The sequence below is a fragment of the Castor canadensis genome, chromosome 19 (assembly GCF_047511655.1).
Source record: "Castor canadensis chromosome 19, mCasCan1.hap1v2, whole genome shotgun sequence".
In the NCBI taxonomy this organism is placed as follows: Eukaryota; Metazoa; Chordata; class Mammalia; order Rodentia; family Castoridae; genus Castor; species Castor canadensis.
In genome coordinates, this window is record NC_133404.1 from 38,079,933 (window position 1) to 38,106,007 (window position 26,075).

The window sequence follows — 26,075 nt, forward strand, 5'->3', positions numbered from 1 at the left end:
GGACTTCGGAACTTTCTTTTTTTTAAAATTTTTTATTTTATTCATATGTGCATACATTGTTTGGGTCATTTCTACCCCCTTCCCCCTGTCCCCTCCCTTACCTTCCCTTACCCTTGCTACCAGGCAGAAACTGTTTTGCCCTTATCTCTAATTTTGTTGAAGAGAGAGTGTAAGCAATAATAGGAAGGACCAAGGGTTTTTGCTAGTTGATATAAGGATAGCCATACAGGAAGTTGACTCACATTGATTTCCTGTACATATGTGTTATCTTCTAAGTTAATTCTTCTCGAACTAACCTTTTCTCTAGTTCCTGGTCCCCTTCTCATATTGGCCTCAGTTGCTTTAAAGTATCTGCTTTAGTTTCTCTGTGTTGAGGGCAACAAATGCTATCTAGTTTTTTGGGTGTCTTACCTATCCTCATACCTTCCTTGTGTGTTCTTGCTTTCTCATGTGATCAAAGTCCAATTCCCTTGTGTTTGCCCTTGATCTAATGTCCACATATGAGGGAGAACATACGATTTTTGGTCTTTTGGGCCAGGCTAACCTCACTCAGAATGATGTTCTCCAATTCCATCCATTTATCTGCGAATGATAACATTTCATTCTTCTTCATGGCTGCATAAAATTCCATTGTGTATAAATACCACATTTTCTTAATCCATTCGTCAGTGCTGGGGCATCTTGGCTGTTTCCATAACTTGGCTATTGTGAATAGTGCTGCAGTAAACATGGGTGTGCAGGTGCCTCTGGAGTAACCTGTGTCACAGTCTTTTGGGTATATCCCCAAGAGTGGTGTTGCTGGATCAAATGGTAATCAATGTTTAGATTTTTAAGTAGCCTCCAAATTTTTTTCCAGAGTGGTTGTACTAGTTTACATTCCCACCAGCAGTGTGCGAGGGTTCCTTTTTCCCCACATCCTCGCCAACACCTGTTGTTAGTAGTGTTGCTAATGATGGCTATTCTAACAGGGGTGATGTGGAATCTTAGTATGGTTTTAATCTGCATTTCCTTTATTGCTAGGGATGGTGAGCATTTTTTTCATGTGTTTTTTGGCCATTTGAATTTCTTCTTTTGAGAAAGTTCTGTTTAGTTCACTTGCCCATTTCTTTATTGGTTCATTAATTTTGGGAGAATTTAGTTTTTTGAGTTCCCTATATATTCTGGTTATCAGTCCTTTGTCTGATGTATAGTTGGCAAGTATTTTCTCCCACTCTGTGGGTGTTCTCTTCAGTTTAGAGACCATTTCTTTTGTTGAGCAGAAGGTTTTTAGTTTTATGAAGTCCCATTTATCTATGCTATCTCTTAGTTGCTGAGCTGCTAGAGTTCAATTGAGAAAGTGGAACTTTTTTTTAATCAAAGAATGTTTGTGTATTGAAATATATTCAGCCTGAAGTGCACTTTTTTTTTTTTGACTCATAAAGAAATTTCTCACCTAAAGGTGTCTTTGCTCCATTCTGCCTGCAGATGGCCCTCTATACTTCCTGCTGTGGGCATTCTGTGGTATTCCTATGGACATCAGCACTAAATGGGAGGTTACAGGGCTTGGGGGTCAGTCCAACTTGGATCCAAATGTATTATTTCATTAGTTTTGGTTATGAGTAGAGAGGGTACTAATATTTATTGACTCCTAACATGTGCTAGGTGTTATTAGATAATTTGCTTTCTAACCTCTTTAATTGCCACAGCAACTTTATAAAGGGACTATTTCATTTTTAAAACAGCTTATGATACATGCTTAAAGAAGTTAAGTGTCCAGCCCAAGTTCTTGTAAGTGGTAAAGTTTGATCTTGAACCCAGGTTTATTTTACTGCTAATGTATATGGTATACCTTGAGTAAATGGACAAATATTTCTGAGTCCCACTTTCCTTATCTTTGAAAGAGGAATAATACTATCTTGAAAAACTATAGGAGGATTATGTCAAATAATGCTCTTAAAAGTACCTGGTCAGGGTGTCTGTATCTCAGTAGATACCCGAATAATTAGTTTCTTCCCGTTCTTAGTAAAACAGTGATCATAGAGGAGTGAAAGGATTATTACCACAATTTTGCTTGTTTTTAAATGAGTTTTGATATTTAACTTTTTTTCTGGCAGTACTAGTATTTGGACTCAGAACCTCATGCATGCTAGACAGATGCATTGCTACTGGAGCCAAATCCCTAGGCATTTTTTGCTTTAGTTATTTTTCAAGTAAGTTCTCCTGTTTTCTCCTGGGGCCAGCGACAGACTATGTTCCTACTGACACCTCCACCTAAGTGGCAGCACAGGAATGCACCATCATGCTTGGCTTTTTGCCTGGACTATCCCTGAACCTCCCATCTCTGTCTCTTGTATATTTTACTTTTTATATAGAAGAATTTTGAACACATGGAAAAGAGGCAAAAATAATACAGTGAACTTCTGTATAGTCTTAATCTAAATTCACCAATTTGTTAATGTTTTTTGTTACATTTGTTTTATCTGTATCTACACATAAATATTATTGAACTCTTTAAAAGTAAGTTGCAAACATCATGATTGTTTGTTCCTAAGTATTTCAGCATATATTTCCTAAGAACAAAGACATTCTCTTATAAAACAGTCCATTTATCAAAATTAGTAAAAGGCCTAGTATGGTGCACTTCTGTAATCCCAGCACTCAGGAGGCTGAGGTGGGAGGTGCTGCGTTCTGGGTCAGCCTGAGTTACATAGACCCTGTCTCAAGAAAAAAACCTAGTGATTTAACTTTAATATAACACAATGATCTAATACGTAGCTTGTGTTCACTTTTTACTAGCTATCCAATAATCTTTTAAGTAATTTTTTCCCACCTCATCTTGGTTATGTGCTGGGTTTGTAGTCATAGCTTTTTAGTCTCCTTTTCCACCTTTGCCTTTTAAGCTGTCACTGCTCATTACACTGGGTTGTACAAGAATTACTTCTTTAGGTTCTCTATCCCTTCACACAGAGTAATGATCTCAAATCACTTTAAACATTGCGAGGAACCTGTTCCCACACTTCTGCTCTGGAACAGAATCCCAACCCATATTGAAGACTTGACTAGAATGTGCTAGAGATGCACAGAGGAGTGGAGCTCAGCAGTTGAGAGCCACCTGGTCCTTGTCCTCAGTATGGCTTACAGATAAATGAAGAGATCATTTCAGTGCAGCCCAGCAGTTGTGTGGGGCTCAGAAGACACTTGCTGGAGCTGGACTGGAGACCAAATAGGATGTAGGGTCCCCAGGAACTGTTTGAAAACAATATACAATTGTAATCATAACATCTCCCTTTTATACTTTGAAGTCTGTTCTGTGTTCTGATTGAATGTGACGATCAAGGAGACTTTAATACTGTCTAATGTAATGAAATAGTGCAGTACTGCACAGTTGCCACAGTTAGTAGTAACATACCCTTTACTTTCTTCACTGAGATTTAAAGCGGGGGAGGCGAGAGGAAGTAGTTGAGATCCAGTAGCCCTTAGTGCAGCGTATACATTTCTCCTTTCACTCACTTTTTCAAAGGTCTCAGCTGAGGCTATGGTGCGTCTTAATTCACCAGCTAAAACAACCAGAATCTCTAGCGTCTTTGTAGGTTTGCTTTTCTGAGCTGCCAGACTTGATTTGATTACAATAAAATCTTTGTGTACCCTTTCCAGGGTAAACTTTAGGTACACAGCCAGGAATACAAGGCTGAGGGACAGCTTAGTTACAAACTGCAGACGTTGGAAGGCCTTGTACTCAGGGCTGAGTAGTGAGTCTACATGTCCAGTGATTTTAAAATGGAAATGAGGTAGTCACGCATAACGAAATCCTATGCTTTGGGAATTACAGAACGTCTAGATGCACCTGGGGTTGTAGATCGGAGCCTCACGCAATTAGGAGGGTGTATGGAGAGAAAGCAGGGCTTTGTCCTCCCGTAGCAACTATTTCAGCATGTGAATTTGTCTGAAGATACTCAGCTACTTAAAACTTTATGAACTTGTGTTTTTAGATGTTTCTATAAAAATATATTGAGCCACGGGCTCCTGAAGTTCCTTGCAGTTTGATCTAAACCTCTGAGCTGTTTTTATCATAGGTATTTGCTTTCTATTTGTGTCATAGTTTGGAAACACAAGTGAATGTTAACATTAAGTTAAACAGTATCTTATGAAAGCAGGTGATAATAGAACTATTGATCTGTTTGTACTGCCATCCTGACACTTCAGACAGCTGGCTATCTTTATACTGTTACTACTTTTGACATGTGTATCCCAACTGTGGAATCAAGGACATTTTGATTAGTGCTGCTGCAGCATTGTCTCCTTACTCCGTTTGTTAGTTTTTTACTCCTAGTGGTACCTAAAGTGATGATTCTTTTTTAAAATAATAAATAGCAGATTTAATGAAATATGGTTAATTTAGTGCATATAATGCCATGTTCTAAAGGTAAAAGTCCTAATAGATTCTTTCCTGCTTTTTCACATTTATGGAGGTAGCATTAACACTGCTGAGACACACTCTGGCTAATTACCAGTCCTTATTGTTTGACTTCAGATTGTGTGTTTACTTTTGTTGTTGAGAAAGGTATCACATTGTTCCTTAGTCCCCATATCTAGTTGGGTACCTCCCTTTTAATACGTTTTTAGTAAATGTTTCATTGAATGGTCTTTGAATATCACATTATGAAGTAAGGTCATGAAAATGGTATTTTACTTAGAAGTAATAGAAAAATGAAAGTGACTAAAGTCAAGAGAAAATTATAAATTGTATAAGGAAAGAAAATAATCATAGTACAGATACAGAATTTCTCAGTGCATGATAATGTAGACACTGATCTAACCCAGATTGTAACTACTGAGGAGAAAAGAGCAAGCTGTATGTACATGTTTTGGGGAAAGAGGGCAGTTAGTGAGCAAAACACTCATTTTTCTATGGGAAGTCACTTGAATGCTTCATCATTCTCAGTTCCTATATTCCTTTTCTGTGTGATGTCTGGCTCTGATTTGTGATTCTATTGTTTTCTGTATAATATGACTTAAAAATGTTAGGCAGGATTTCGTTTGTTAGCCAGAAAATAATGCTAAGGAGAAACTCTTTGCATACTCTTAGAATTTTTGTGTTATGTACTGATTTTAGATTTTAAACCCTCAGTGGATTGCAACTCCAGTAGATAACCACCCCACACTTAACTACTTGTATTCCAGTGAGAGTGATAAGACACGTATATAAGTAACTATTAAATAGTCCAAAGAGTAATGTAATAAGGACCCTGTATATTCAGAAGGGAGAAAAGATTCTATATCAGTAGAAAGAACAAAGGAAAAAAGATTAAGAAACCAGACTCAAGCATCTCTGGCTGAGGAGTTATTTTAGGGATGGATTATAATTTGGCTCCAGAGGAGGGTATAAGATGATGAATTGTAACTGGAAAACAACCATAATGTGGAGGGTGTCTGTGGCTAGGCAGAAGATCTGCATGTGTTCATGGCCTGTGAAGACACCATCAAAGGCTGAGAAGATGGGGCTTTAGTTCTGGCTCTGCTTTGTAACTGAATGGCCTTGGTCATGAAATTCTGTGGCTTTATTATACTCATACAATAGAGATGTGGTGCTTCGTGGAGCAGTTAAGATTAAAGGGAAAGCCTAGGTGATAGAAGTTTTGCTCCCAATGAAAAAAAAATCAGAAAAGTTGTTTTGAAGAGCAAAACTTTTGAGGGAGCTGGTCGGTGGAGGATCTGCGTACAGGAGTAGCTGCAGGAGTCCAGGTAATTGAACACAGGTCTCAACTAGAGCAGTCCCCATAGGAATTGAAACAAGGGACTGAGTGGGCGAAGCATTGCGAATGTAGTATCTTCATTATGTTTTGAACAAGGGAAACAGTGGTATAGGAATAACAGTGGTTTCCTTCGTGGGAAAATGTTTGGAGTTGTTGCTGCTTTTATGGATGTGGGGAATAAAAAATTGAGGTTTGAAATTAGGGTAAACACTGGACATCTTGGTGAAGAGTAATTGGAAAAGTGGGGCTGGAACTCAGACTGAGAGGCTGGAGAGAGATTTATGAGGTGAACTGGGACTGAGAGGAAAGATGACACTGGTGCATGTATAAGATGTGAGAGGAAGAAGAAGTGCCAGGGACAATAGTGGGTGAATATGGATGTCAAGTGAGAATAAATTTCAAAACAAGACTTAAATCAATTAAAAAAAATTCTTTTGGATACTAGGGTTTGAATTCAGGGCCTCACACTTGCTAGGTAGGTACTCAACCACTTGGCCACTCCACCAGGCCTTTTTTGTGTTGGTTACTTTCAAGATAGGTCTCAAGAACTATTTGCCTAGGTTGTCCTCGAACCATGATCCTCCTGTTCTCTGCCTCCTGAGTAGTTAGGATTATAAGAGTGAGCCCCTAGCACCTGACTAGGTCAATATTTTTAACTTCTGTAAAACTCAAGGATGATAACAGAGGCCACTGATTTTGGGGGATTTACTTGTCCCTGGAGACCTGTGACAAAGCAGCTTTAGTAAGAGTGGAATTGAGCAGGAACCAAGTTGAACGTCTTAGGAAGTAAATATGGGCTTGGCATGAAAGTTCATGTCTGTTAATCCCAGTTATGCTAGAGGCATAGGTGGGAGGACTGAGGTCCAAGGCTGGCCCAGGGCAAAATGTAACTAAGGGTATCCAAAAAGTAACTAAAAGCAAAATAGGGCCAGGGTGCGTTGCGGCTCACGAGGTAGCATCTGCCTAGCAAGCATGAGGCCCTAAGTTCAAATCCCAGTATCATTGAAATAAAAGGAAGTAGAGATGGTAAGTGAACTCCTTGAAGGGAAGGGGCAGAGCGAGACAGAGGATGCTCAACAGAATCACATTGAGGGCTCCTCAACCCCGCACAACTGACAGTTTGAACCTGAGGGGTCTTTGCTGTAGGGAACCTCCTCTCCTTCTCCAATTCATAGCCACCACAGGTGTCTCCAAATATTGCCAAATGTCCCCTGGAGGCCTTGCGCCTTAGGTGAGAACTGTTGGTGTAAAAGGTTGGTAAGATTGCTGCTGCTTCCACCCCCTGCAGCAGTCCCTTTTACTGTCACGGCTGCTCTGTCTACTGCTGGTGGGGCAGCTTGATTCTGTAAATTGAGAAGCAGGTGAAAAACTAGGAACAGTTCAGAGGTGAGCACAAAAGCAGGGATCTGCGGAGGGTAGGAGAACTGCTGTCTAGAAGATGTGTCTTCAAGTAGTCCTGGACAGAGGCCTTTTTTGGGGGTTGGAGGTAAGTAGATAAAGACTGTTTCAGTTCATATTAGATGGTCCCAGGCTTCTTTCTAAGTAAGGAGAGATTGGGTCATCTGAGAATGAAGTAGACAGGATTAAAGTTTAGCTGTTTGTAGAAATGATAGAAAGTAGAACCCCTGTAGGGACGAATTGATGCATGCATATGAGTAGAAGCATTACTAAGCAGCAGTCCGAACCGACACCTCTAAAAAACTGATGACAATTGAGTCAGCATCTTTACCCAGCCACTCTGACGCTGTGCTCATCTGTTCATTTTACTGTGTAGACTTGGCCTACACTTTTTACTTTTGATTTCACTGATCATTGTGGATTTCAATGCTACTGAACTGTCATGGCTGCACCATAATTTACCAGTTTTCTAGTTACTGATGGGTTGTTTTCAGTTTTTAATGCTATTGCACCTAAGGTTGTAGTAAACATTGTTACACACAGAGCTTACCAAATCTTATTAGTCGACCAAATACACACTGCTTAACTCAGAGCAAGGAAAGCATTTGCTTAAATGGTTACCTACTGCATTTCAAATTGCAGCCTTCATGCCTGTCTTACTTTCCTTCACAACGCTTGCTGTCTTCTAGGTGTTACTTATTTTTCTTGATTGCTGTTTTCTCCCTTTTTGAGTATATGATCTCTCAACAGCAGAATACTTTTGGCTCATATCACCAGTGCCTTGAATAATGTCTGGCACATAGATACTTGCTGATTGAATGATTGGTGAGATTTACCCAAAAGTGTTGGCAGGATGGGCCTAGAAGGATATTGGCAACATTCATCCATGGAAGCCAGTGGGAAAATAGTTGCAAAACAGGTCTTTAAAGGAACTAGGAAGCAACAAAAGCTCACAGGGACCGTGAATTTGGAGATTGAAGAGTTAGCACCTGGAGGGAATGTAGCAACAAAACCAGTCAGTCCTCTGGAAGAACACAGGAGAGGTCCACAGCACGCAGGTTGTGCTTAGGGAAGGGAGTTCCCCAAGGTCCGATAGTAGAAATAAAACCGTATTAGAATTAATGGTGGCGGCGTTGGTGAAAGACTGCTTTGCTAGAAATGAGCTGTGTCACTTTTTCATTGCCCCCTCCATGGCAAACAGTCTTCTCTAATATTTGGCTCGCACTGAATGGTGACATATAAGTCAGATTGTGTTTTCAGAGGTCTTTCTTTGTTGAAATACGGCTGTTGTAATCTGAGCAAGCAGATATGCCAATAATAATGTCTATTAGTCAATTAAGCAGAGTCAGTGATAGGGTCAAAGCCCACTTGAAAACTGAATTTACACAGAAGTTGTCTGCTTCTCATTGACTTCTTGCGTCATTCCGCTGAACTTTTAAGTGACTGTCTTCCAGGTGACTTTCTATTTAACATCATTTAACTCAGTAGAGCAGTTTAAATACACAAAACATTTATGATAGCATATGCTAATCCTATCTTAAGCAACTGTTGGGAAGCCACCTTTGAGTATAGAAATCACAGTGGTGTTCTTTTGGAGCAGTTTGAACTGTTTTCCACAATAGCCTGTTTTCAGCTTTAAAATTCTGTTTTTCTCAAGTGAGTTGTTAGAGCAGACAGGTACACTTAAGTTGAAAATGAACTCTGGAGAGACAGTTGAAATGCTCTTTATTTGTCAGTGGATAGCGTGTTTGTTACTTCTTGAGTTTCTTTCATTTCAAAACATGACAATGACCTCAAATGTAACCTTTCTCCTTCCTCCCAGAATGTCTAGGATACTTTACCAATGAACTGTTTGCTTAGGTAGCCTATAATACATATGATATGAGTGGCTCAAAGATGTTAATATAAGGAAGGGGAAAGTACAGCAAGTTCTGTATAAGGAGGAAAGGGCTGATGGAAAGCATACTTTATTATAGCCAATTTTTGAGTTAGTAGGCATCTAGTCAGAATGGTGTTCTGACTAGGGTTGTTTTCAGTATGTTTAAAGTTTTCAGAGGAAACATTTTTCTGATAAATGTAGGAAGCATAAGGTAAATAAGGGAATGCTTACTCCACATTATTTTAAAATGAATGAGAACAGTAGTAGTAAGAGGCAGTGTCAATGTGTAACATCTCTATGTTAACTACTGTAAACACAGTTTTTCATGTCCACTTTCTCTAATTCTCCAATGAGTGCTTGGATTGTCGTATTCCTGTGTGCAGATTATGAAATTTAGGCCCAGAGAAATTAAGGAACTTTTATAACCTCCTATACCTAGGAAATGCAGTACCTGAATTTGAATCCAGAAATCTCCAACTCTTTGCATGATATCCTATATCAAACTAACAAGAAAAGGACACTAACACCAAGGGTAGAGCTTCAGAAATTTATATTTCTGTTGAATACAGAAAGGCTGCTTACCACTTAAAATGTGTGCTACAGTATAGTAACTGAGAATATGAGATTGTGTGATGTACCTTTGTGTAAGCGCTTCATCCCTGTTTATCTTATGCCATGAAATTCCTTCTTAGGAGAAGAATATAGCACCAGACGTATTGTAAGCAGGCATTATGGGCATGGGTGTACCTTGTAGGAGCAAAGGTAGAATTGGAGGTGCCGTGACCTTTATAGTATAACATGGCAGTAGTTTTTCCTAGTGTAGTTGACTTTAGGAAGTTTATGGGTGTTTCCTCCACCTGTTGTGTTACATGGGTTGGAATGACTGGGTCTTCCCTTGAAAATTGACTTTAGTTATCATATGGTATAACCTGTTTAAGAGCAACTCTTAATAAGCCTTGTTACTGTTGAAAAACAGGCTAAAACCATCTTCCTTACCACTCATTCATTATTTGGTTGTTAACATAATTATTTTGAGATCCCTGACTTCTCTTTGTCTTGATCAAAAGAATACCTTATGTAATATTACTATAGTTTTCACTTAATCCGTTTGTGGTCTCTTGTGAAGAATGTGGAGAAATCTGTTATATGCTTGGCGGCATGTGTATCATACACCCCACCCTGCACCAGCACATCTTTACCACAGGCCTCAAACAGCAATCAGGTTAGAGATGTGACATTATACCAAGAAGGTTAAACCTGTGCCTGGCAGGTAGAATTTATTAACAAGGAATTACTTGCTTTCAGGGAGAATGCTGGAGAGCCAGACTCCTGGAGCAGTTTATCCTATGAAATCCCATATGGAGACTACTCTGTGAGGCACCATCGAGAGCTGGATGTCTATACGTTGACCTCTGAGTCTGAATCACATCATAAGCCCTCATTTCCTGGAGATAGTTGCACTGGACATATTTTTAAGCTTATGAATATCCAACAGCAACTGATGGTAAGTTAAAGCTTTCATTTTCAGGTGTGCGTGTGTGTTGTGTGCACTCCTGCTCCCACCACCCCCAGCGAACCTTCCTATATTTCCAGCATAACAATGCTTTCGCCAAAGATTGTGAAACCTGTAAAGCAATATTAACAGTATTAGATGTTACCGCTTGTGATATGAGATAGCATTGGGGGTGATTTAAATTGATTTTTGCTAGATTTCTGAAATAATGAAAGATACTCATACACACACAGAAATATGCAACAACCACAGCTAAATTTTTCTGACATAAAAAGAAATTTGTATATGTTTGGTTTAGTTTTTTAGAACAAAATGAAAAAAAAAAGTTACTTGAGATTACTGCTAAAGACTACGAACCAAATTTACTCAATAAAGCCTTTTCACAGTTATTTAGTGAGTGATATAATGCTATTATATTTAAATTGATAGTTATGTTTTAAAAGATCACTAAAAAAATTAAGACTTTATAATCCACTCAAGCCTTGAAGATAAAGTTGTTGTCAGACATAAAAACATTACAGACTCCCTGGTAACATTTATTATGGATAATATAGACGTCATATGTATGTATCTTTCTTGGCCATAGCATCTGAAAGGCTAAGTTTAGATAATTTTCCCACCCAGTTTATTTTAGAGCTGATTTGATTTGGAAACAGCTCGATAATTTCACTTAAGGTCATCTGGGATCAGTTCAATGTCAGAGCCTTCTTTGGGAGCAGGCATTGCTTCTGAGACTTGTAGACCAAGAGACTCTATAGCAGGGTTGTACAATGTGCCTACCTCTGCCTTTCAGAGTCATGTTCTTTTCAAAGCAGTCATTGTATTTCCCTTTGAGTAGACTGTGGGGAGATCAGATTTTCCTTAGGATTCCTCCTACTAAGCAAATGAGAGTCCACTTGAAAATACCAGTTTTCAGATGTCAGTTACCTGGAGGAATGTTTGACGGGAAAAGGGGGGGCGGATTTAAAATGTGGGAGGATTCATCATGTGATAGGCGTTTCTAAAATTCTTTGGGCAGCATCACTTGTTTGTCCAGGTCTCTCTTCATTAAATGCAATGACCTACTGTCATAATTTTTAGGAGTCCCATCACACATTTTAGCAGAAACGGAAACAAGCCAATTTTTGAATACTCTTAAGGAACAGTGCACCCAAGTTTTTCATGAAAATTCATTTTTCTTATACTCTGTAGTGACAGTACAAGTTTAGTGAGATACATAGATAAGGAACAGTTTGTTGTAGTACTCAGTATATTTACTTAGTGAATGGATGAATGAGAGAATGGATGACAGCAGATGTGCATGAGATTATTGTAACAGGTAAATGAGAACAAACCAGGTATTTAAAATTTTTATGGACTAAGAATATTATCAAGATTGCAGAAATCTTTATAAAGTATAAAATAAAGATCTACCTGTATTTGTTTTTCTACATTTTTCCTGAGCCTTGACTGGACATACATGGAATTTTGGATACCTATAACCTTTGATAACTATAAGCTTTATTTTTTTCAACACTGTGTTATACTTTTTTTCTGGTTGTGCTATAGTCTTTATAGTTAACATTTATATAACAGCATATAGTATTCCTTCTATCAGGTTGAACTGTGGTTATCTTAACTATTCCCTTCTTGGCTATATTTGTTTACTTTAAGGGGGCAAAAACTGTTTTTGAGATTACTTAGAATATCCTCAAACTGCAGTACCCTCTGACAATAGTTAAAAGCTAGGTGTTATTAGTGCTATATGTTCTCATTTAATATTTAGTATTGGACAAGAAAAGAACTGGTTTTATCAAAAAGTCAAATACCTACCATGCCATTGTTATGAAATTATAAACCCATAACTAAAATAGTTGAGCTGGGTTGGTTGAGTATATTTGGGGAATTAGATGACAGACAGTGTATAACTCCTCAGTGAGTATTTATGGCACAGAAACATCTGGCTGAATATTGTGATTTTTTTTTTTTCCTGAAAAGAGTTTTTGAAACTGGTCACAATTTGTTTTTATTTAAATATATGATATGGATGGAAGAAGTGCTCTCCCTCTAAAGTTCCTGAAAACAATTTCCTTAGTTGCTCGTTTGAAGATTTTCACATTGCTTTTTAAAAACAAAATTTTTGAGGCTTAACTTTAATTGACTTTCTAAAACAAGTTCAGAATATAGAAAATATTCACTGTGTGTATTCTAAGCCATTTTAAACATTCCAGTGGATATGCAGAGTTGAGGGAGGAAAGTGGTATCAGAAATAATAGAAACTTAATTTGTTTCCTTAGATTAGCATATCATGTATGACCTTAGAGGGGTCGAAATGGCAGGGAGTTTTGTCAGACAGCATTTTGCTTATAGGTGTCAGTGACATCTTTTCTCATGGAGAGTTACTTTAAATGTATCTTTGATTTCCTCCTAGAAAACAAACATCAAGCAGATGGACAGTCTCGCACCCTTAATGGTAACAGTACAGGATCCTTTTAGTCTGCCCAGTGCCCCAGAAACAGAAGGCCAGTTCATTCCCTGTGCATCAGAGCCCTTGGACAGCCAGCAGCTTTCTTTTCCTTCTGAAGAGACTCAGAGTACTCTGTGTTGCCAAGGTAGCCGTGTTGGGCAGGTTGAAAGTTCCCGTGATTTGTCAAGTGTGGTTGAGGAAGAGCATACAGACTGTTGTCATAGGACAAAAACTAAAGGCATGGAGAGAAAAGAGAAAGAGGTGGAGCCAGCACCTGTTGTGGACTCTGGAACTGTGTCTGATCAAGACAGCTGCCTTCAGAGCAAGCCTGACTGTGGAGGAAAGGGCACAGGAGGCCTTCTGTCCTCTGGAAACAGAAATGAAGAAACTGGAACAAAATCTTCTGGAATGGCCACAGAGCAGGAGTCTGTGACCAGTGGAGCTAGTGTGCTACAGGGAGATATGGTGACAAAACCAGATACATCCCAGCACTCCTTTGTAGGGGAACTGGCAGGGAGTTCAACAACACATGCCAGTGCCTCAGAGCGTGCAAGGGAATCAGAACATAGTCTCATGAACTCAGCTGCCACCACTCAGAACAATATGCTTCAAGTAGGGGAAAGCATAAAGGAAAGATTTGAGAACTCTAAATTTGACACAGTTGTAGCCTCTGGTATACAAGTCATAAGTGAGCCTGTGGATAAAGCCAATGTTCCAAACTGTTTTTCTGCTACCAGGGCCCTAGGCACTAAACCTCCTGAGTCTTCGTTTACATTGAGTCCTGGAGAAACCCTTACTGAAAAAACATCGGGGGTGGAAACTCCAAGGAGAAATTGTGAAGAGAGAGCTGATACTGTAGGTCATCAAAACTCTCTAGTGATTCCAGCTGCAGAAGACAGAATTTCATTTGGATCAGAACCTGACACTCCTCTAGCAAGCCTGTGTGAGGCAAGGTCACCTTCAGATTTAACTTTTTCTGACCTAAAAAGAGATGTGATGCCAAACCAGAAATCAGAAACAAATTCATCTAGTGTTCAAAGAAAATTACCAGTTTGTTCTACAATTGGGGATGAGAAACCTTGTGCTGAGTTTGCATGTCAGCAGAACACAGTGACTTCTAGTGGTAACTTGGTTGCAAAGCATGGCACTGATGTAGCTAGCCAGGGTGAAAGCACATCAGGGCACCTCAACAGGCAAGATCCTTGCATTGCAGTCTGCTCCAAAGACCCGCAGGTTGACGCAGTCACTTCTGACCCTGTAAGAGATGCCCAGCAATATGTGGACGTTTGTCCTCTTGAAGTTCTGGATAAAAATGTCCAGGGAAAAGATTTGAAACTAGATACACTTTTAATAAATACGCTTGAGGTGGTTTCACATCTGCCTCCTGTTGTCCCTCAAACTGAGAAAGAACTGGTGCCAGACCGGGCAGTGCCATCAGACAGCACTTTCTCTCGGGCAAACAGTCCAGGCAGTGAATCAGTAACCAAAGATGACGTACTTTCCCTTGTCCCCTCCCAGAAAGAAAAGGGAACAGCAAGTCCTGAGCTACATAGAGCTAAAGCTTGTAGAGATGGCTCGGTCAGCAGAGATTCAAATGATCCTATTGAGCAGCCTCTAGAAGACAGGGCAGTGGGTCTGTCCGCATCCTCTGCCGTTGTAGAGCTTCCGCCCAGCATGGGAAATACCAGTCCCACAGGCCTCAGTGGGGAGCATGAGAGTCCTGGCCACTCAGCAGCTGCTGATGTTACAACTGACTCTTCTCTGCTGTACATGGATAAGGCCACATTGGCCTCTGATTCAATTTTGACTGAAGAAGGAAACAATCTGGTGGGTTCCAAAAGCTCTGCAGCTCAGGGACAAGATGACAAGGACAAAGTAGGGACCTGTTCCTCCATAAAGGAAGACACATTTTCTTCTGGAACGGCGTGCAAAGAGCAGGGAATACCACCTCCCGGACAAGAGACACCAGGATTCTGTGAAAAACCTCTGCCAGCTGCCTGCGATGAGGACAAAGAACTGCAGCACAGCAGTTCACAGGGCACACCCTCTGCCGGTCTTAATACAGAAACTAGACATAACAAGGGAGAGGCCCAGCAGGCCTCCCTGCTGACTGAAGGTGGGGCTGCACTGAGCCTAGTGCCTCCAGGAGCAAGTCTGCCTGCAGACTCGAGGCAGGAAGCCCTGGGTGCAGAGCACAACAGCTCATCTCCGTTGCCAGGCCTTCGGCCAAATGAGTCTAAGGCTCTTAATTGCAATCAGCCTTTTGCTCTGGATCTCAAATTGAAGAACATTCAGCTCTGGGAGGGAAGCAGCGCCTGTGAGGTGAGCAGAAATGTGCCGGTGGATGTTGCTGTAGTTAACACTCTGCAGGGTAACACTGGGCCCAGGAGAAAGGATATATCACACAGCACTGCAGACGTCCTAATTTCAGAAGCTTCACTGAGCCAGGAGAAGAATATGACACTGAGTTTGCCAGGAGCTTTACCAGACAAAGGTGCAACTGTCCTGCAGGGAGTTGTGGCCCCAGAGGTGGTACTTCTTAATTGCAATACAGGGAAGCTGGAAGAAGCAGACCACAGTTGTACCATGGGTGACTCCAAGGAGGCCCAAATGGATGATGAAGCACCGCAGCCTCTTGCCAAAGAGTTCCCCACACCAAGAGTGCTTTCTGCTCTTGATGACGCGGCCCAAGCTGGCGTGAGACAAGGGTCACAGGCCTCAGCCCCAGGTGAGGACAGTAGTACTCCGTCTCTACCTTACCTGGTCTCAGCCCAAGCTGTGCATGTGCCTAAGGGAACAGACTCAATAGAGGAGGCTGCCAGTCGTATAGTAGAGGCTGTTATTGAACGAGTCAAAGCCTCGGGAGCACTGACTACTGAGGGAGAAATGAGGCATGTATTGTCATCCAGTCCTAGGCTGGGCCCTCAAATGGAACAGCAAGTGAATGCTTCTGCAGACGGAGTGAGTGCTCTCCCACCTGAGGACACCCTGCAAATGGATGGTACTCACGAAGGAACTACTCAGAACCTTGAGGGATGTTTTGTTGGAAAGGAGGAGACAGAGAAGATATTTTTGCCTGTCCAGGGACCAGAGCCAGCAATAGGTAAGCAAAGTAAAACACAAAACTGACAGTTAAGAAACATGTTCTTCAAGTGTCTATTATACCGGTAAACACACAGGTACATTTATTATTTTAAGACCTTGCTTTCTCACTGCTGTAAGTTGCCAAGTTAATAGTCACTACCGTCAGGAGGTGCACGGCATCTTATGTTGGCTGTATTTTATTTCCTGTTGTAGACTCACTGCTTGATTGTTCAATTGTGTAAATGCTCGGTCTGTCACACTGGAGCAATTGCAACTTCCAAACCTACAAAACAGTGCCTAGATCACAGATGCTTTAAAATGAAGAAGGAATTTAGTGGAATTCTCCTTCACGTGGTCTAGTTCTTTTCTTTAGAGTCATAGAACACAGTGCTGGAAAGGATGTGTTTTATTTATAAGCCTGAAACTCCCTTCCTTCCTATCATCCTAGTCTGTATTCTGAGCAAATGAGAGTCAGTGGTTTCACAAACAGCTGTAAGTATCATTCTAAGTGGATGGCTCAACTTCCAAAATGGTGGTATTAGGTCATTGCCTGAGGAGCAGACTTCATTTCCATTGCCTGACAGTTTTGGACAGAGTGTGGGAATTCAGGACCCTGCACACTGCAGGGGATAGGATGCAGGATTTCCGCCCAAGCCTTGTTGCTGAGCTGCTGTCACTGGGCAGACCTGTGTCTGCTTATCTTGGTGAAGCAGCTGCACCAAGCAGATTGCTCACATGCAGCCTGTTCCATTTGTGGGTAACCATGTCCAGAAACAGCAGAGAGAAACCACTATAGCTCAGTGGAAACAAACTATCTGAATAAAACGCTTACGGGGGTTCAGACTGAAGCTGAAACTGGAGTCACACTCTGTTTCAGTCTTGCGCTCTAAAGTCTGCAAAGGTCACTTGGATGCACACTTTCATACCACCACCCCGCTAGCTGTAGACAGAGGACTTGTCTACATGTCTGCCCCTGCTCTTCTGTAGGTAAGAGGTAGCCTATTTTGTCTTTATTATTTGGTTGTTTTTTACTATTTTTAGTTTTTGGCAACTCTTTTTAGTACATGTAAGCAGTGTGGGGGTGGGGTGTGGAAACGAATAAACAGAACAAAAATAAAGAAGTTGCTTAGGAAGAAGAGCAATTTAAATACCGCAGTTATTTTCCCTGATGAAGGGCTTTTTAGCCCTTTTAAACACCTCCCCCACCCCAAGTTGAGGGATTTAAGGAACCTGCGGTAGAATTTTTGGTGACTTCAGGTTTTTAGATTTGTTTCTACTTTAGATTGTTAGTGATAAAAATTTGTTGGCTGCTGCTTCAGTATTTATATGAGAAGGTCTTTAATTTTTAAAATAAGGGACAACAAATCTATTTTGGGGGCCCTGGCAGGTCGGCATTTCATAAGAATGGGAGTGGCTGTAAGTTGATGCCTAGCTGTGTTCTTTTCATTTGGTACTCTGTCCTTGGCTATATGAGTTGGAATTATTTCTCTTCTGCCTCCATGGACAGAATTTAACCTGAGCTATGTGGCATTTGGTGTCTGTAGTGCTCCACGAGAAAAGGCAAAAACAGAGAATTTCAGACTTTGATTACTTGTTCTGATACCAAAGGAGTTGTCATAGGTTTGGCGCTCACAGTTTCAAAATGCAGAGAAAAGTAGCCAGTAAAGAAGAAATCAGTGCTTGCTTCACAGAAATAGCCAGAGTTGGGGAAAGTCCCTAGTTACATTGCCTTAGAGAAAAAGCACCTGATTGTGATCTCAAAGGTAAAGGGTATTTTCTACGAAGGTTGCTTTACAGATTTAATTGTATTTTTTTTTTTCATGAGTCAGAAGACATGGATTTAGCTGCTGATTTGGAAGAAGCCAGTTAGATGGGGATGTGGTCTTTCACCCATCAAAGCGTTGATCATAGTGCTTAAGAAGTTGGAGGTCCATGACTGAGTCTCAGTAATCACTGTTTACCATTGTGACTGGTTGTTTCTTGCCAAAGTACATATTTTCTGTTGATAGGTGTAGGAAAATAAGGTTGTGCCAAAAATCACATCCCCAAATGATATGAATAAAAGACCCTTCCAAAATTACTCACTTAGAAATGTGTTGTCCAAGCGATACTTCTGAAGCAATTGCTTAGATTTAAAAAAAAAAAAGCTAATTGCATTTTATAAAATTTAACACATTTTAACACTCTAGGCAGGGATACTGCTTACTCATTTTTAAGTTGGTAGTATAATTGTGTAATTATAAAGACAAGAAAAGAAGGAAGGAGGTTTATAAATGTTCATTTGTATAGGAATATAACTGTCCCAAATCAAAAGAGACCTTTGGGCATGTCATATGTGCTGGCAGAGTAAATCTTAATATAACTTACTGTTTGGTGAAATGATGTGTCTCCTGTTTGGTGTAGAAAACATTCTTATTTCCAGAGTAGTGGCATCACTAGATTACTTACAACTATAGCAGATTTTCCACATAAAAATGATAACAGCACTTCTATTTGTATTTGGAATAGTAAGGTGAATTTTGACAATTCAGTCATCTTTCCCCTTTAAAGAATTGTCAGGAGCCTGTATTTGTCTTGAACATCATTTCTGTTCCTTCCTTCCTGTATTAGTTGACTATGTGGTTGTCAAGTAACAAAAACCACTACTGTTGGGTCTTTTGAGCATGATCAGCAAGAGCACAACTGTGTAATTCTAGAGAAAATACCTATAAAAGGTTTATGTGAATAAAGGAGTTACTATCTTCTTGTTATGTTTTGGTTTGGGTGGAAGTAACAGTTAAAATAATTTACTAAATAGTTCATTCTTACTGATTGCAGTGATGGGTGGATCAAGGTGTGTAGTATATTTTTAAAGAAAGTCAGACTTGTCCCAGAGGCTTTGTCTCAATTCTCAGTGGCTTTTTTCCCTTTTTGTCTTATACAACTCTCTCTTGCCTTTTTGATGATGACATCAGCTATAAATCTGTGCCCTTAAAGCTTACAAATTTACTTTTCCACATGCAAGTCATCAGCACCAAACTTATATTTGTTTTGAAAGTCGGTGGTGAAAGTGGACATTGTGTAGACATTGAGTTGGATCTTCCCCCAGCTCTAAACCCACACAAAGGCTAGGGAAAACCACACAACCTGGTGATAAAGGAGCAGCTCAGCCCAGGGTCAGAAATGCCACTACTCCCGACAGCAGTGGGATACTTCTCCACTTAATGGAAAAACTAACAGAACATATGAAACCAGAGTTTGCTGTGTAATAGTAAGGCATAGGAACTTTTTCCCTCCACATGCACTCACTTTGTAACCCTTTGTTCTCTTCAGAAATGCCAGACACGAAAGCTGAAGACGAAGTAGATTTTCTTAATAAGATCAGCTCAAGTTCAGGCTCTGAAGAATTGGCTGTGGAGAATGGAGCTGGTGTACCTCAGATGAAACAAGGCCCCAAGACCCAGGTGGTAAGTGCATCAGGAAGCCTGTATGAGGCACAGGTGTGCTCACATTGGTCTCCTTGTCCCATCTATGGTCTTGGCTTTTGTTATGGGGTGGGGGGTGTAACAGTAGTTTTATACCCCCTACCCTTGTTCTGTTATAGAAACATGGGGTGTTGCTGCAGTTGAGTCTCATAAGTGGTGTGCACCATGCAGCCACGTTTGGGAATGGGCTGTCATACATGAGTCTTTTGGAGAGTTCATTCAGTGAAAAACATTTTCTCCATAAACATAAGACTTTGAAGTTTTTCATGAGACTTAAAGTGTCACACAATGAGAATGACTGCAAAAGAGGATCTGTAAACCTTCTTAAATCTGACTCATCTTTCTTCACATAGAATTGAGAGTTGTGTAACTGCTACCACGAATATTTTTAACTCAGCATTATCACCACCTCCAAAAGAAACCCCGTACTCACTAGCAGGCCACTCTTCTCTTTCTTCCCTCCCTGTACTTACAGCAGCCGGGCACTAATGTGCCCATTCTGGAACCTCATTTAAGTGGAATTATACACTTTGTGGTCTTTTTGGCTAGCTTTACTTGCTTAGTGTTAGGCGTTACCCATGCTGCAGAATTGATATTAACTTGGTTCTTTTTATTGCCTACTAGTATTCTGTTGTATAGATATACTACATTGTGTGGTGTATTTGAATTGTTTTTGTTTTGAGGCTGCCACAAATGCTGCTTTTGTGAACAAGCTTATGTGGACAGGTTTTCATGGACCTCTTGATGGAATTACTGGGTCATATAGTAATTCAGTAGGTTTTTGAAAATACTTTTCTCCAGTCTTGAGATTATTTTTCTTCTGGCTTAAAGCTATTAGCTTTTCAAAACAAGGGTATTTAAAGTTGTTGTGGAGAAACAGTGTTGTACACTTTACATTTTGTGCTGGTTAAAAAACAAAACAAAACCCAAACCTTTAGAAAGCTGAAAATCAAGTTACTGGACTCATACTTGGTCTTTCTAAGCTAGCCCTGAGAATGCCCTATATTTGCTCTTTGGGGGACTAAGTGGTATTTTTTTCCCCTTAATGTTACTGCAGTAGGTAAACAGAACTGTGCCATCCCAAACTATGTCAAGTGTGTAAATGACAAGCAAGCCTCATTTAACAGGAGTACAGTGCTAACTGCTCTAACCTGCTCCTGTTGCAGATGAAATTCATGACTAATGCCTAGGAGGCTACTCACATAGCAGGCACATAGCAGGTAAATGTTGCTTTTGCCCATCAGAAAGGGAAGAGACAGACTTAACTGATCTTGTAGTTCAAATGCCCTTCCCTTCCATTTTGATATGGCATTGTAGTGATTGAAATTACCTTGCAGTGATTGATGTCATTGAATCTTGTCTCTTACTAGGCTCTAGACCTCTGTTTTCTGACAATGGAGAGTTCTGACCCAATTGTATCTTGCCTACTACAGTAAAGAAGAAAACAAACAATTCTTTTTCTAAGTCCTTTTTTCCTTGGTCCATTTCCTCTTCTCATTTTCCCCATAGTTGTAGGAGTTGAGAGAGAATACTCTTATAGTTGGTCAGTATGTCTCATTCCAGATAAAAGAATAGGACCTGGGAAAATGATGCCAGGAGTGCCAGATCCAGGTGGAAGAAGTTTTAAGGTTTGATTTACAGCCTAGGACTTACTTACCAGGGCTCATTCCTCTCTACCTCTTCACCCTGGGCTCTGTGACTGATACCAGTATTTTAAGGAGCCTTGAATCTGTCTACTTTGTTTCTTGTGGGGACTCTCTGTGCTTCATGCTTTGTGTCTGCTCGCACCTGGTACATTGGGAGAAAGAACATGCCAATAGGATTTTCACTTGTTGCTTATAGTGGAGGTTTTCGTGTTCACAGCATTGTTACAGTGATGTAAAATCTGCCCATGTACCTTTCTTCCTTGCTGCTCCACCCAACTTGCCCTGTTGGCTGTGAGTCAAAAGAATGATGCGTGGACATACACCTTGACTTTTCCCATGTCTTATTTTTTCTCTCTCCAGTTTACTTCTTCATATAACATTTATTCTATAAATTTTTACCCAGTCAGGAGAAAGCAGAGGTCTATAGGAAACTTTTAGACTTTGTCTCTGTCACAAGTAGCCAACTTTGCCTTTACACTGTGAAACAACCATAGACAGTATATAAAGACAATAAGTATGGCCGTACTTCAGTAAAACCTTATTTATGGTCATTGCAATCTTAATTTGATACAATGTTCATGGATGAACTAGGCTGATTTTGAGTTTTTTTCTATGTATTTAAAAAATATAAAATCAGGCTGTGCATGGTTGCTCACTTAGTAGCCAGAGATTAGGAAGATCACTGTTTGTACAAAAAGTTAGCGACACTCTGTCTCCACAAATAAGATGGGCATAGTAGTGCATGTCTATAATTCCAGCTGTGTAGGAAGCCTTGATAGGATCTTGGTAGAGACTATATTCGAAAAATAGCAAAAGCAAAAAGGGCTGGGGGTGTGGCTCAAATGGTAGAGCACTTGCTTGACACGAAGTGGTCAGTTCCCAGTATCACCAAAGAAAGTTGTTCTGTGATGAAAGTTGTTACTAGTAAACAGCATGTTGGCAGTGGAAGTTCCAGTTCTCTCTCCTGAACTAGATTTTTGACTTACCTTCTCTAGAACTCAGTTTCCTAGATTTCACTCATCTTCTTGGCCATAACCTTCTAGAGTCTGTATTTGCATTTGGAAAAGGGCTGATTGACATTGTGATTGTGATTGAGGATTGGAGTGGCCAGTTACTGCTCCGTCGACCTACCCCTTTCCAAATGTAAAACAACAAATGACTGTAGTGCCATTTTGCTACTGACTGAGAAACTAGAACAGTGGAGACTGTGTAATAAGGTTCACATGTTATCACTTTATGGTTGTGATCGTTGTTAGGTCTTGCCAAAATTTTAATAATAGTTACAATTTAATATTCAACTTTATTTCTTTTACATACTATACTGGTTCACAGATTACCTTTTGTTGCCTTCATTTTTCCTTCTTAATGAATTAATGTATATCAAGTGCTTATGACAGAGTTTATCATACATATACCTTACCATTATTATTAAATTTAGTAACTCCAGATTCCCATGTCCTCTTCGCTCATTGAAGTAACAGCTAGAATATGATGGTTCAGACTCAGTTACTGCCTCTTAGACATGCTTTATAAAAGCCTAAGGAATGGCATTGTAACAATAATTTAAGTTGGAAAACATGGAGCTTGCTTTATTTCTGAAACCTTTAAAATTTGAAGGAATCTTAAGTGTTATCTAAGGCCAACACTTATGCTTTAAAGAAGAGAGGGACTCAAGATGGTTAAATACCTTGCCTTGTTTACAGATAGTTAGCTGTTAGCTGAAGTAGTAATGTTTGTGTTATACCGTTGTTTCCCAAGGAATCATTGTGAGGTGCACTTGGGAAGTCTAATTCACTTGATTTAGGATGTGTTTTGCTGTTGAAACAAGTATCTGAGTGCTACATAAGCACTCTGAAGTTTAATCCATTGCATTGTATAAGCCCCATGCTCACAGTCACAGTACAGAAACTTCCGAAGCCACTGTAGCATGTAAGCTGATTTCATTGAAGAGTAAGTCTGTGTTCCTATTATTTCATCTGTTTAAGCTGCAGCTAACACCATGGTGGTGTTCACTTAAGTGGTTGTTTCTGGTGCAGATATTAGTAAGACATTTCCAGACTTGCTTTTTATTTTCTAAAGAATGATATAAAAGAGGGCTGGAAATGTGGCTCAAGTGGTAGAGCACCTACCATATAAGCATGAGGCCCTGAATTCAAACCCCAATACCACCAAAATAAAAAATAAAGATATAAAGAAGTATAGAGCCACACCCTGAATGGGAACCAAGAGGTGACACTGAATTTGTAGATCCAGAGTAGAAAGCTTCTGGGACCATTTACTTTGTAAGTATGTGCTACTGTAAACAGGAAATTTTCAGATTCCTCCTTCCATGCCCCTTGCTGTAAACTAATATCTCCATGAATAATAGGAGTCTTTGCAAGATGTGACCAAGTTTATTAGGAAATAGCTTGCCTCCCTGGAGTATCTGCTCATTGAGGTATGTCTGAAATAATTCCATTTCCAAATGTTCATTGCATAAGCTTATTAGCCATATGGAACAGTTAATCCTGCAAACCAGTGTGTCTTGTCAGGGTGCCCATTGACCTAGCAGCCAAACACTCAAGAGCAAATATATTCAGGGACCACTACAAAATCCCATATGCTGAATATTAGGTTACTGGGAAAGTGAACTCTGCTTTAACACACTCTGAAGAAAGCATTTTCAGTCAGAATCCTGATCTCTTTTTTAGAATTAATTAATTGAATATCCTTATTTCACGTTTGTGTCTTCAAAGTTGTGATCATTGCAGTGTTGAGCGTGGACTGCTTCTTGTTCATATCTTCATCAGTTGTGTCCTTTTATTATTTTTAATGGGGACGCTGTTTTCTTTGTTATCTCAAGGAGGCAAGCTTGCTTTTCCATCCGTAGTCCAGAAGTTTAGTTAAGAGCTCTTCTGTCTCTTGTGACTATTTGCAGCCTTCACATTCAGCTGAAATAAGAAAACATGACAGCTGCTAGGCTACTTGGGAAAAGCGTACACTAATAGTGAAAATGGCTTCCACAGTTCCACCCTATAAATTTTAGATTTTATGTTTTAAAAAAAGGGGAAGGATAAGAAAGAGTAATTGAGGGAGTGAATTTAATCAAAATATGTTATATGCGTGTACGGAAATAACAGTGAAAACCCTTTGCACAATTACTGTGCACTATTAAAAAGAAAATGAAGACAATACGGGAAAAATGTTTCCAGTCTTAAAAATATCTTTGCTATAATATCTACACATATAGTTTTGTTCTTTGTGTCAGCTAGGAAAAGGCAAATGGGTCTCTTTCTCAGTGAGTTTCTTCTGCACACATTTGGCATGCCCCCCTTAATTGCTTCTTTTGGATCAGCTGTAGCTAGCATCAACCACAGGGGAACTTACTCCTCAGCTTCTTCATGTAAGTTTTTGGAGACTCTCTCTAAGTCTCCTGAAATGGAGAGCCTTTGGGAAATTTTTCAGTGGCGGCTTCTGCAGATGTTTAATATGGTTGTGTAAAGACATGCTCAAAGATCCTGTGATCATAAAGCCACATTGGTGGAACTACAACTGTAGTGCAAAACTGTGGGGTAGGTAATCCATGGAAGGGTGTAATTCAGTGATCCGACTGTGCATTTTTAAGTGACTTAACTGAGTCACCTAATGTTTCTTGCCTTTATTTTCTCCTGTATATAGTGATTGGGTAACCCTGAGATTTGCTCAGTTCGTAATTTCTGACCATCATATGCGTCTTAAGATGATTAGAATAACTTCATAGGTGTTGGGGATATCTTATGTGTTGACCCTAAAGGAGAATCCTGAGGGACTCATAAAAACGAGACTTTCTTTAGGAACCTGATTTTTTAACTGATCACTTTTCCCTTACATGTTTTCCAAGGTGTTTTTCTCTGGGGTCTCCAGTGTTTTTCTTTTATAGCATAGGTGAGATATGCATTTTGGAAGGAGTGTGTTCGTTGTCCCCACTTTCTTTCCCCATGCTGGGAAATCGGAGACTTAGTGCTCTTTCATATCATACACTCTTCATTTTACTTTTACTCGTTCTTACCCATTATATTGACAGCCAGTGATAGTAGCAATATAATGAAAAAATTATGGATCGCAATAAACTAAGGTTTTAGTCTAGTTAGCCACTTATTAGCTGAGTACCTTTGTCTCATTTATTCACTGGCTCAGTTTCCTCGTCTGTAAATTTGAGATATCAGTGCCTGCTCCAGTTTATTTGAACTAGAATTAATACAGATCTAACATGTAACAGGCATGCTATAAGCAGTATATTGTTATCTCATTTTAAATTAACTTAGACTTTTCAGACCTACTCTTAAGACTATGAGCAATGATTTTTAGACAGGTGATACTTAAAAGCTCTTGGAAGAAATTACCAATTGTTTTAGGCCATAGTGTTACTCATTTAAATTTATACTTCACTTTATGTTTACTCTGAGGGTGCACTAATTCATTCAGTACTTGATTCAGGTAATGTTCCCTGAGCTCTGTGCTAGGCTTCAGATATGCAGAAATTCCAAGGCTTATATTCTAGTGGGAAGAGGTACTTATTAAGCCAGTAAATAAAGTCTTAGTGTTAAAATATAAACATAACATTGTTTATGGAAAAAAATCTTTTAAATAGATGCTAAATTCTTTCCTCTAAAGAAGTTGTGTGTGTGTTACTTGTGTTTGATTTCAGGGCCTTACACTTGCTAGAAAAGCACTCTACCACTTGAGCCACACCCCCAGCCTTTTTTTGTGTTATTTTTCAGGTAGGGTCTTGAATGTCTAGGGCTGGCTCCAGATCATGGTCCTGCTACCTGAGGCCTCCCACCTAGCTGGGATTACAGATGTGAGCCACCGTGCTGGGTGTCTCTAAAGAATGTGTTACTCTTACACTATGAGAATGAGGATAATGTATACAATGTACTAGAATCACAAACTTT

The 26,075-nt window shown here is 39.8% G+C and overlaps 1 protein-coding gene across 11 annotated transcripts in view; it reads left to right on the forward strand.

The window, feature by feature from the left end:
• Akap13 (A-kinase anchoring protein 13) overlaps positions 1 to 26,075 on the forward strand; it is a 273,195-nt gene that overhangs the window by 125,303 nt on the left and 121,817 nt on the right. For all 11 annotated transcript variants that reach the window (XM_020185782.2, XM_074061538.1, XM_074061537.1 and 8 more), the window contains 3 exons: positions 10,315 to 10,513; positions 12,933 to 16,071; positions 19,365 to 19,498. In XM_020185782.2, the coding sequence (XP_020041371.2) occupies positions 10,315 to 10,513; positions 12,933 to 16,071; positions 19,365 to 19,498 (3,472 nt within the window). The remainder of the gene's footprint in view (positions 1 to 10,314; positions 10,514 to 12,932; positions 16,072 to 19,364; positions 19,499 to 26,075) is intronic.